General features: G+C 47.1%; 1 protein-coding gene across 23 annotated transcripts in view; it reads right to left on the bottom strand.

The window, feature by feature from the left end:
* The window catches only part of LOC147010254 (uncharacterized), a 158,064-nt gene that overhangs the window by 12,085 nt on the left and 133,513 nt on the right, over positions 1 to 12,466 (bottom strand). For 18 of the 23 annotated variants that reach the window (XM_085863183.1, XM_085863184.1, XM_085863167.1 and 15 more), the window contains 3 exons: positions 11,640 to 11,696; positions 10,355 to 10,411; positions 4,402 to 4,503 (listed from right to left, as the gene is read on the bottom strand). In XM_085863183.1, the coding sequence (XP_085719309.1) occupies positions 4,402 to 4,503; positions 10,355 to 10,411; positions 11,640 to 11,696 (216 nt within the window). Of the gene's footprint in view, positions 1 to 4,106; positions 4,210 to 4,401; positions 4,504 to 10,354; positions 10,412 to 11,639; positions 11,697 to 12,466 lie in introns of those variants that run through there. The other 5 variants (XM_085863182.1, XM_085863168.1, XM_085863177.1 and 2 more) reach the window with 3 other exon arrangements.

Here is a 12,466-nt window from a genome sequence, read left to right on the forward strand (position 1 = left end):
TGAAGAGTTGTGGAACACCTTCAAGACCACCTTCCTTGATGTTGCCGGTGGATGCCTTGGAGTTCACCGCAGGGCAAAGAAGAATTTTGTCTCTCAAGGGACACTGGATACCATTGACCAGAGTCGCAGGGCCAGGCTGAATGGCAGAGCTGAGCTGTTCAGGGAGCTGAGGCGTAAAACTGTACGTGCACTGAGGGTGGACAAGGAGGCCTATGTGCGAGGAATCTGTGAGGGGGTAGAGCATCACCTGTGGACAGGTGATTCTCGTCCCGCTTACAGGGGAATTCGCGCATTACGTTCATCCAAGCCCATCCCTCGGAGCACTGCAGTTCGAGCAGAGAGTGGTAGGCTCTTGACAGAGGAGTCTGAAGTGAAGGCCCGCTGGGCCGGTTACTTCGAGCGGTTGTACCAGGCTGATCCCCCAGCTGTCGAGTTGGACGTCAAGGGTGTTACAATCCCTGTTGCTGACCCTCGAATCAACTGTGGTCCACCATCGCTTGTGGAAACACGGGCTGCGGTGAACCAGTTGAAACGGGGCAAAGCTCCAGGGATCTGTGGCATCCATGCCGAACTTCTCAAGGCTGGTGGAAATGCTGCACTCGCGACGTTGCATGCAGTTTTGTGCTCTGCCTGGAACACAGGCATCATCCCAACTGACTGGAAGAGGGGCCTTGTTGTCCCTCTCTGGAAAGGGAAGGGTGATCGCCAAGACTGCAACAACTACCGAGGGGTGACGCTGCTCTCAGTGCCGGGCAAGGTCTTTGCTCGGATAATTCTTGATAGGGTTCGCCACCATCTGCTTGAGCACCAGCGTCCAGAGCAGTCAGGCTTTACACCAAAGAGGTCAACGATTGACCGTATCCTTGCACTTCGTGTCCTCACTGAACGCAGACGAGAGCTTCGGCAGGGGCTGCTTGCAGCCTATGTTGATCTCTATAAAGCGTTCGATTCAGTGAATCGGGATGTCCTCTGGAGGATTCTTGGTCTTCGTGGGGTGCCACCGAAACTGATCGATCTGATGTCTGAACTCTACTCTGGTACTGAGAGTGCTGTGAAGTGTGGTGGTACCGCCTCTGACTTATTTCCAGTTGTTACTGGAGTTCGTCAGGGATGTGTACTTGCCCCCACACTTTTCAGCACTTGTATGGACTGGATTTTTGGGAGGATGTCGGAGAGATCAAGTTGCGGTGCATCGTTTGGCAATGTCAAGATCTCGGACCTTGATTTTGCAGATGATGCAGTCATCTTTGCGGAGACTTTAGACATCCTCTTGGGGGCCCTCGAGGTGCTCAATGAGGAGTCTGAGCCGTTGGGATTACGGATTTCTTGGGTCAAAACAAAGATCCAGGCTTTCGGCGACATCTTGGATGCTGCTGTCCTGTCTGTGTCTGTTTGTGGTGAGGATGTTGAGGTCGTGGATAGATTCACTTACCTTGGCAGTGATATTCATGTCTCCGCAGGTTGTGAGCCGGAGGTCAATAGACGTCTGGGTCGGGCCTGGGGAGTCATGGATTCACTGGATCATGGGGTGTGGCGCTGCCGGTACCTGTGCGGGAGGACGAAAGTCCGAGTCTTCAGGTCCTTGGTACTTCCAGTCTTGCTCTATGGGTGCGAGACTTGGACTTTGACCAAGGATCTGAGACGGAGACTTAATTCCTTTGGTACCAGGTCTCTTCGGAGAATCCTTGGCTATCGCTGGTCGGATTTTGTGTCCAACGAGCGGTTGCTGAGAGAGAATCGGATGAGATTTGTTACCTGCATAGTCCGTGAGCGTCAGCTGCGGCTGTATGGACATGTGGCTCGTTTTCCTGACGCTGATCCTGCTCACCAGATTCTCTCAGCGAGGGAGCCTCATGAGTGGAGGAGGCCAGTGGGCCGACCACGTGCCTCATGGTTACAGCAGGTTGACCATCATCTCAAGGAGATGGGGATGGGCCTGGCATCTGCCTGGGGGATGGCCAGACGGAGGCCCCTGGAGTACCGGCGGAAAGTGGACGCAGCGACGCGCTGTTCTGGCACATGCTCCCATACCTGACCTGACCCTAATGACACGGACGTACTAGTCATAGCAATATCTGTACTGCCATCCTTACAGGAACTAGGTCTTGAGAACATATGGATTGCCTATGGCCAAGGAGTGGTGGATTCCAGTGCATGAGGTAGTTTCTGCAATAGGGCCTGAGAAAGATAGAGGGATCCCATACTTCCATGCGTTCACTGGATGTGACGTCGTGTCTGCCTTCCACAGTAGAGGAAAGAAAACTACATGGCAGACTTGGAACATCTTTGATGATGTTTCTGAAACATTCACCAATCTCAGCCAGCATCCAACATTGATTTGTGATCTTGACTTTTTTAAAGTTTTTTATTTTTTTCAAATTTTTCAAAATTTGGATTTTCAAATGGCCAATCAGGCAGATTTGATTGGAATCCCCTGGAGAACAAATGTGCCAAATTTGATGGTTGTATCATCATTTGCACGATTCCTCTCAAAAATTGCTGTAATCTGCCCCACGAGCACTCTCTGAGGTTCGGAAACCAGATCGTGGCGAGATCATGGTGGGTGGTTACATCAACTATTGGTCTGGTCTCTCTGATGGTTTCCATGCCCAAGGAGTTGCTCTGGCTGTGTCCAATAAGCTGACTCCAATGATAATTGAGGCAACACCAGTCAACGAGCCTATTATGAGAGTAAGGATTCGTCACTCCTGAGGTGTCGTTTCTCTGGTCTCTGTTTATGCTCTGACTCAGGCAAGTGATGTCATCGTGAAGGACGCATTCTATGCCACGCTTGAGTCTGTGGTTGATCAGTGCCCCAGGTGAGATACTCTTCTAATCTTGGGGGATTTCAATGCATCGACTGGGACTGATAGGGATGGTTATAAGATATGTGTTGGTCCCCATAAGTCTGGAACTGTGAACCACAAAGCACTAAGTTCCTTGACTTTGCAAGAAGTCATGGACTTAGGGTGGCTGTTCATTGTTTCAGTGCCCACAGGCTCATCGCTGGACTTGGTATTCCAACGCTAGTAGTGTGGCAAAGGAGATTGACCATGTGCTCGTTGATGGTCACTGGAGGATGATCCAAAACTGCAGGGTCGACCAGTGCTTGGTTAATTACCGAGCACAGGCTTGTTGGAGAAACTCTGTAGTTGCAGATTAAATCCAGGAGATTGGTACCATTGCAGTCTATGCTGGATGTTGACAAGCAAAAGGATGAGAGGGTAGCTGAGGAGTTTCGGAAGTCTCAGTGGGGATTTGGGGGGGGGGGTCTGGGTACTCTGGAGAATCCTGAAGAATTGTGGAGTGCTTTCAAAACCACCATCCGTGATGTTGCCGGTGGATGTCTTGGAACTCACCGGAGGACGAAGAAGAATTTTGTCTCTCAAGGGACACTGGATACCATTGACCAGTCGCAGGGCCAGGCTTAACGGCAGAGCCGAGCTGTTCAGGGAGTTTAGGTGTAAAACTGTACGTGCGCCGAGGGTGGACAGAGAAGCTTCTGTGTGAGGAATCTGTGAGGGGGTAGAGCATCACCTGTGGCCCACTATTTGAGATATTGTCCTGCTTATAGCGATTACAACGGATTCTCATCCTGCTTTTCAAGAGATTCTCGTCACGCATTGCGTTCATCCAAGCCCGTCCCTTGATGTACTGCAAGTTAGAGCTGAGGGTGGTGAGTGGTGGGCTCTTGCCAGAGGGGTCCGAAATGAAGGCCAGATGGTCCGGTTACTTTGATCAGCTGTACCAGGCTCATCCACCAGCAGTTGAGCTGGATTTCGGGGGTGTTACTATCCCTAATGCTGACCCTCTAATCAACTGTGATCCAGCTTCGTTTTCCCATCATCTTACCACTCTCCATCTCTCCGCATATTTTATACCTCTGTGAACCCGAACGAATGCAACCCTCATACTTGCACGTTAATGCAATTCCTCCACTCCATTCCTGTTTGTTCATTCCCTCTCTTGTGCCCAAATGCAGCTCCATCAGTTCATTCCCCTTTTACCCTCCATTCAATCACCCTTCCATGAACCTCGATGTGGAACAGAAAAAAAAAATCCTCAATGAGCCGTGGTTGTTACAAATCCGCACTGGACAAGTAGAGTCGCAAGCAATCAAATGCGGTTGTATTTATTTGCACAAAATTTGACATTTGCAGGAGTAAAATGAAATGCACAAAAAGATAAGGGAATCACAGAATCATCAAACTGAGTGAAGCACAACAGAGGGAAGAGAAAGAGAAAAAGGAGAATCAAGATCCCGAATGGTGTCACTCTCAAACACAATTGTCTCCTTCCCTTTAATTTACTTTGCACATCATTTTTATTGTTTGTCCATTTCAGTTAATTTTTCCAAAAGTACCACACATTTTCTCAACTTCATTTGTTCTTTCATTTCACCTCCAAGTTTCGGCAGAATTTCCTCATCGCTCCTTTTTCTCCATTCATGGTCATCACCGAAAACAAACTCTTCCTTTACCGTCTGTTTGATCGACCGTTGCTCTGCAAAAAAATGAACAAGCTCCTCAACACATCCTCTTTCAATTGTGGAAGAGGTACAGGGTTAAATCCTGAGCAGGAAGGACCTTCAACTTCTCTATGCACTCATAAAAGGCACAAGTAATAATGTTGTGGGCCAGAGTCGGTGGCGAGGAACGGCCGCCAGGTGGAGCAGTAGAGCCGTCTCCCACCGAACACCCGGAATTGCAGGTCGTAACCTTCGGACAACTCCAAAGGTCACGGGTCCCTTCGTGGACCGTGGTCACAATATTTAGACGGCGTGGGGTCGGGTTAATTGCCTAATTTCAATATACCGAAGTACCCACGTCGTCCAACTTCCGGGGAAAACCACACCCTCGACGGACCTCGGGCGGAATGGGCCGTTTACCGAGCCCGATCCGTGTGTAAACCGAACGGGGATTACCAAGATCCGTCAGTCCAAATGAACAATTACAGCAACAAGGCCTCCCTCATTCCCAATACGCACCATGCTAAACCAATGAAAGAAAGTGACAGACAACGAGCTGGTACATTGAACAATTGGGGTTTATTTATAACGGGGCAGGGGAGCACAAAAAGAGCAGAGTTAAACCGACTAACGAGAAGAAATGCAAGTAATGTACAAGGCACTTAAACAATTGCTACTTATAGACTGGAACCAGACACACACGCACACACCCAAAATAAATGGTGGCCGAGGCCTTTATTTAGCCCTTCAGCTCGGGAGCGAAGGCGAGCTGAGAGCAAGAGCCGCACTTGCACCTGTCCGCCTCATGCGGTCTGGTTGAGCTTGTTCGGTGGCGGGACTCGAACCCACCGCCTCAACGCAGCACCAAGCACCAGGGACGAGTGACAGAGCGACGGACGCCAGCCAGCACGAAGGCAGACGAGGCGAGAGACGACAAGGTGAAAGGTGATCAAGGCCGAAAAAGCTTCCAAAGGAATCAGACGACACCAGGCGAAGCAGACCCAGACAGCCAAACAGAACGTGCCGATCACTCACCCTCTCCTGAGGTGGGAGGGATTTCTTCCCTGGCCACTCGCCTCCTGATTGGACGGTTGCGTCGCGCGATGTCTGTCCCCCTCTGATTGGACAGGGGGAAAACCCTGCCTTTCTGGGGCGGAGTCGGAGCTGAGGTAATGAGCCTCCTGATTGGACGAAGGGCACGCTCTTGCCATTGTGGGCGGAATCGGCTCTGAGGAGACTCCGCCCACAGAACTTGGGAATGATGAGAGAGTTTGCAGCAACTTTGGAATGATCAGCAGTTTGACTTCCGGTTCTGGGTTTACAGCAACGCAGGTTCTCTCAAGGGTCTTTGCCAACTTTGTGAAAGCTGAGTTTCCGGTTGTTATACGTTACGTTTTAACTATTTATTTTCTCACCTCAATGTTAATGTGTGTTCCGAGTTTGGTTTTGTTTCAAAAATCTTGCTATTTTGTGAGTTTTCGTCGACCTTGTCTTACCAGTTCCCTTGAGGCCTACCCATCATTTCCCTCTGGGTGTACGATCATTTTTATTTGTATTCTCTCCCTAATACCTTCAATTCCTATTTTCCCCACTTTCCCAACGTCCCACTCCCTCCCAACTCAACAATGTTTCTTGTCTTCAATTTAAATGGAAAAAATATCAAGAAAAAAACACCGTACCCACGAGTCCTGATCCTCCTCATTCTTCTTCTTCCGACTTCTGACGGCACACCATCGTTCTTCTACTTGAGCTGACCCTCTCTCACCATTACCTTCACGATTTATTCCAATAACCTTCCGTTCCCGAATCTTAAAAAATACATCAAAAAATAATAATCTTCCTCGTGTCCCTTCGATCGATACACCTCCTGAAACCACGTGTCTCTCTCTACCCTCTTCCTGGTAAATTTCATTGATCCATCAGCTTCACTCTGCATTTACCGTTCCAAATTCACCATACACCTCCACGATTTTACTTCAACCTTCCCTTTTCCAAATGCAATGCAATCCTTATTTAAAATAAAAAAAATTAACAAATTCACTTTTGATGATACACCTCCCATAGCCACGTGCTTCCCCCGTAACCACACGGTCCGTTTCCACTTTCTGCGTTCACTGATCCAAATTCACCATTCACCTCACGGTATTTTCTACAACCTTTCCATCACATAATCTGATGAAAACTCTCTCAAATAACAATAATAATAACAATAGGAATAATAATAATCAAAACGATCTCTGATAATGCTTCATCTTCCTCTTTCACACGTGTGGTTCTCATTATTGCATCATAATTCACTACTCCTATTTTAACAGACTGCTCTTAATTCGACCTTTCATTCATACCTTGCCTAAAAAAATCCAACTGTTTCAGCATTTCTTCTCTCCATTCTCTGAATTTGCCTTCATTGAATCCATCAAGAAATGTCTTAAATCGCATCTCTGACCGAAAAAAAAATTAAAATTCCAGTTTGCTTTGAGTGTTCACTTTCCATCAACCATTCTTTTTTTTATAAGTTCAGTGCCAACTCACCCCTCTCATTCCTCCCTCTCAAAGCAACCATCACACTCTTCTCAGTCCAAGCCTCCCTCAACTCTGCCCACTCACCCTTCTCTCCCCTCACGTAAAGTTGCCCCCCCCTCCGCCACATCCACAAAGCTGCCTCCTTCCCCTGCCCTCTCACCCCCATCTCATCACTCCAACTCCTCAACTGCCTTCTGCCCCCCTCTCTCCCCCAGCACCACAGAGCCTGTTCTCCTCTTCATCCGGCCCCCTCCCCGAGCTATTCTGCAATCCCCCACACTCTTTCAACAACTATCCTTACCCCCCCACCCCTACTCCCTTGTCCTACCCTCCCCCTCCCATCCCCTGCACTCAAAGCCTCATCCCCTCTCTCTTCATTAACAATGTGGACCTCAAATATCTGAGGCCTTCGCTCAAACCTTAAAGATCTTTCCATGCAGGTTGCCACTGACAAACCAGACATAATCTGCCCAACAGAAACTTTCCTCCCTCAAGACGTCTCTGACTCCCAAGTATCTCTCCCTGGTTACTCCCTCCTCCGGTATTAGAGACCTGAGCCTCGTCCTGGTGGAGGAGTTGCTCTCTTCATCAAAGACTCTATTCCTCACTCTCCATGCACTGCCCTCACTCCCCCACACCCCCAGGAATACCTCTGGCTACGGCTTCCCCTCCACTCCCACCTCATGTTTATATGTGTACTGTACCGTCCACAAAACAGTGATGACTCCATTTACACCTCACTATCCGAAAATATTGACCAACTTCTATCTTCTCATCCGAACTGTCTTCCTCAAATGTGGTGACTTCAATTGTCATCATGCCAGTTGGCTAGGTGTGGGTACCTCTCTCACCTGTCAAGGCACTTCCGCAAAAGCTTTCTGCGACTCATTGGGACTGACTCAATCAGTCAATTTCCCGACCTGGATCTCAACCAATGGTTCTCCATCTCTTCTGGATCTGATTGACAAATTTCCCTGAAAATATCTGCTGTTCTTCCTCCGCTCCAATCCGTTCTTCTGACCACGTGCTTGTCAAAGTGAACATCTCTCTGGCTGTTATCAGAGAACCACCTCAGTGCCGTCGAGTCTGGCATTTCACTCAAGCCGACTTACAGGGTCTCAAAGCAGCCATCAAACTTCCAGACTGGTCTCTCATCACTACTTTCTCCAACATCAACTCATCCTGGGAATTCTTTCAAAGAAACTTGCTCTCCCTCATGCACAGATTTATCCCCTCTCATCTTCTGTTGTCCTCCCCTTCCTCCCGCCCTTGGTTTAATGAAGCTTGTGGCGAGGCAGTTGTCCTGAAACAACTTGCCTTTGCCTCATGGAAAGCAAACCCAACTAAGGGTAATCTCAGTTCCTTCCATAAAGCTCAGAACAAGTGTGTATCTACTCTCAGGAGAGCCAGAAAACAACATCTTTCTCATCTCAAGTCTGAACTTTCAAACCTCTCTCCATCCTCAAAATCCTGGTGGTGTCTAATCAAATATGTTTCTGGTGTTTGTTACCCCTCCATCCCCTCCCTTACCTCAAATGGCCACACTGCTGGAAGCGCACATGAAAAGGCTGAATGCCTAAACTTGGTGTTTGCATTGCAATCTTTTGTCCAAAACCCCTCGCTTTCTGTACCCAACTTACCCAGTCGTACCCAACTGTCCCTGTTCTCCTGACAAGGTGGAGAGCTTGCTGTCAAACCTCAACTGAGATTCTGCAACCGGTCCAGACGGAATGAGCCTACGTGTCCTAAAAACCTGCTCCTCTGCTCTTCATCACCTTCACTCTGTTCTATTCACCCTCTCATTTGCTCAAGGTCATCTGCCATCTTCTTGGAAATCAGCAAACATTTCTGCCCTGCACCAAAAAGGTGCAAAAACAGATCACTGCAACTGCAGACCAATCATCAGCCTTCTCCGAATCATCAGCAAGGTTATGGAATCCATCATCGCTTCAGACATTAAATCCTTCCTCTTCTCCAATGGCTTGATTTCGGATCATCAATTTGGTTTCAGACCAGGTCACTCAACCCTGAATATGCTGCTTCTGCTCTCCCAACAATGGATGGAGGTCCTCAATGCCGGATATGAAATCAGAGCCAAATCCAGAGACATATCGCGTGCTTTTGACACGGTCTGGCACCCTACCCTGCTCACCAAACTCTCTTCCTATGGTATCCAAGGCCATCTCCACTCATGGCTCGCAGACTTACTCTCCTGTCGCAGAAAACGTGTCGCCCTCAATGGAGTTCTTTCATCCCCTCTTCCTGTCCAGGCAGGAGTTCCTCAAGGCAGCGTTCTGGGCCCTGTTCTTTTTCTGGTATTCATCAATGATCTCTCAGACTCCGTGGAAAATCCTCTTTATCTCTTTGCTGATGACTCCACCCTCTGCCGTAGCTTGTCATCCCTCAGACCGGCAAGCAGCAGCTTCTTCGCTCACAGCATATCTGGGTAAAATCACAAACTGGTCCAACACGTAGAACATTTTTCAATCCTGACAAACCTCACACTCTCACTATGCCTCTCCGAAAGGAACGTCTGGAACCTCCCCCCCCCACCACAATCCACTTTCTCAACAATCCTTTGGATGATGTCCTTTCTTTCAAGCTTCTGGCTCTCACTATCTGCCATGATCTTTCCTGGGAAAGCCACATTTCCAACCTGGCCTCCAAAGCCAGTTGCCGACTGGGAATCCTCAGTTATGCAAAGTCCTTCCTCAGCCCACCTGAGCTCCTGACCACATACAAAGCTTTCATCCGCAGCCTGATGGTGTACTGCTATCCCCTCTGGGCTGGTATTCCTGCCTCTCACTTTTCTCGGATCATTGGTATCTCACACGATGAGGCTGAGTCTTTGGGCCTCTCACTCTCTCACCGCAGGCAGGTCGGTGATCTTTCTGTCTTCTACTGTTGATGTAGAAGACACTTCACTTCACTTCACTCTTTCATTCCTCTTTTTTTTCCACCTTTGGAATAAACTCCCTCACTCTGTTCAATCCCATTCTTCCCTCCAGGCCTTCAAAACGGCTGTTCACCACCACCTCTTATCGTCCCCCATCAAAATCCTCGATCTTTTCTACCCGTTAATCCACCCCAAACCCACCTCCTTCAAATTACCTGCTTTCCTTCATGAAAGTCCCTGTATGTCTATCTTGTATACCCCATGTTCCCCGCCCCATCCCTCTCCCTTCATAGATCTCCAAATGTCGCTATTCCCCACCGTTTTGTCCTTCCCACTCCCGCCCATCTTGTCTCATGCCCCCCTTGATGTGCGTTGTGTGTTAGCTCTCCAATGAGCCTCGACAAGGTATACAAAAAATAAAAAAAGAGGGGGAACAACTTCAATGTTGTACTGCTGCTCCAGCTTACCGCGCACTTCCTGAAATTCCTGTTCTTCAGGCTCACGTTTCACAATGGTCATCACATCTACAGAGGAACAGAACTCGCTGTAAAAATGGCTGCCAGTGGAGATAAAAATGTGTACATCTTCGGTATGTATATAAAATGAAAATTTGTTGTTCTTCAACTCAGCACATCCATCGTTCATAATGTTGGGAACGCAAGTTCAAATCCCATATACACTGTTGAGAGTTTTAAGCCTCCGACGAAGAAGTCGCTGGAGGAATCATTTTTTTGGGAGTGTCCGTCTGGTTGTCCGTCAGTCCGTCCATACGTCTGTGATAGCTTTTCGTTAACTTAAGAACGGCTGAAGGAATCTTATCGCGTTCAGTCAAACTTGGTACAAGTATGTATAATGATGCAAAAATGAACTGATTCGATAAAGGGGTCAAGAGGACAAAGGGTAGAGGTCCCTTGAGGTAAAAATTCTGTTACCACACCAACTTCTGAACCAGCGATGGGATTTTGACCAAATTTGGTGCAAGTATATATTAGGATGCAAAGATGAACAAATTAGAATTTGGCATCAAAGGTCAGAAGCCATGTCAGGTAAAAATATGATACTTGAGAACAGTTGAAGGGATTAAAATCAAACTTTGTACAAGTATTATAATGATGAAATAATGTGGGCGGAGGCATATCGGTCGACATCATGATGTTAGAGTGCCGTTTTAGTTTACATCTCCTTTCTCCTTGTTATTGTTAAAACTCAGGTGAACATCACATCATGGGTTTGTCCTGTCACAGATGGACAAGTTTAGACACTGTAAAAAAAAGAATATATATATATATATATATATATATATATATATATATATATATATATATATATATATGTATATGTATATACATATATATCTTCTTTCGGCTGCTCCCATTAGGGGTCGCCACAGCGGATCATCCGAATGATCCGCATAGTGATTTGGCACATGTTTTACGCCGGATGCCCTTCCTGACGCAACCCTGGTCGCCTCTTACGACACAGTGATATGGTACACCTATTTTAACCGGGGTATACATATATACATATATATATATATATATATATATATATATATATATATATACATATATATATATATATATATGTATATATACAGTATACACCCTGAACATATTGAAGATGTAATTGAGAATGGAGTGATAGGGGTTGGGGGAGTGAGGAAAACAAGAGAAAGAATGAAAGAGAAAATGTCAATATTCCTGTGTACGATGCTGAAATGACGTGTTATTCGTTTATCCTCCTCCAGCTCACCTCGCACTTCCTGAAATTCCCATTCTTCATGCTCGGTTTTCATGATCGTCATTGCATCTGTGGAAGAACAGACCTTGCTACAAAAATGGCCACCACATGGGGACAAAAAAAAAAATCAACATTTTCGATATGTTTTTGCAATTAAAACATTTTTGATTGAGTTGTTTGCAGAGATGCCAACTTTTGGAAATCAGAATTAGGGAGGATTTTCAACCGACACCAAATAATGTGCGCGAAGCGCACATCTCGAGCGCGGAGCGCTCGACCCTTGCGGCGGGGTCCAGGGCCCGCCTTAGGGCCCTGGAAGCTCTGGGGTTCTAGACGCTCTCTAGTGCCCTCTGAGCCCTATTTTGGAGCATTTAACATGTTAAGAATTCCCACTTTTTGAACAAAAAAAGGGGAAAATTGTGCACTTTTTAATGTTACATGTATGTTAATATTAGTAAGTTAGGGGACAATCAAAGATTAACAAAAAGCACAAAAGAAGCAATATTTTTCTTACCTTACTGGCTGGTACTACTGCTGCTTGCTTTTCCATGGCAGCTTTGCTGAGTGACAGCTGTGTGGCTCTTTTAGCCCTTCTGATTATGTCTTTGCTGTATTCTCTCTGGTAGCAAGGGGTGCTATGAGCTAGTTTTTCAATTAAGAGAGCTTCCAGGGTTTTGACACTCAAATTGGGACGAAATTCAGTATGATTCTTCCGTACAAGACTGAGTGCCCGCTCACATGATGCGTTCGAATGAGGAATGACCAAGATTCCCTTCATCACTTTGCTCAAATTAGGATACTTCTTGGCACCAGTGCAGGGATCTGTGAGCTGTGAAATC

The sequence above is a fragment of the Eptatretus burgeri genome, chromosome 17 (assembly GCF_056783735.1).
Source record: "Eptatretus burgeri isolate ZD-2024b chromosome 17, Ebu_testis_v1, whole genome shotgun sequence".
Taxonomy (NCBI): domain Eukaryota; kingdom Metazoa; phylum Chordata; class Myxini; order Myxiniformes; family Myxinidae; genus Eptatretus; species Eptatretus burgeri.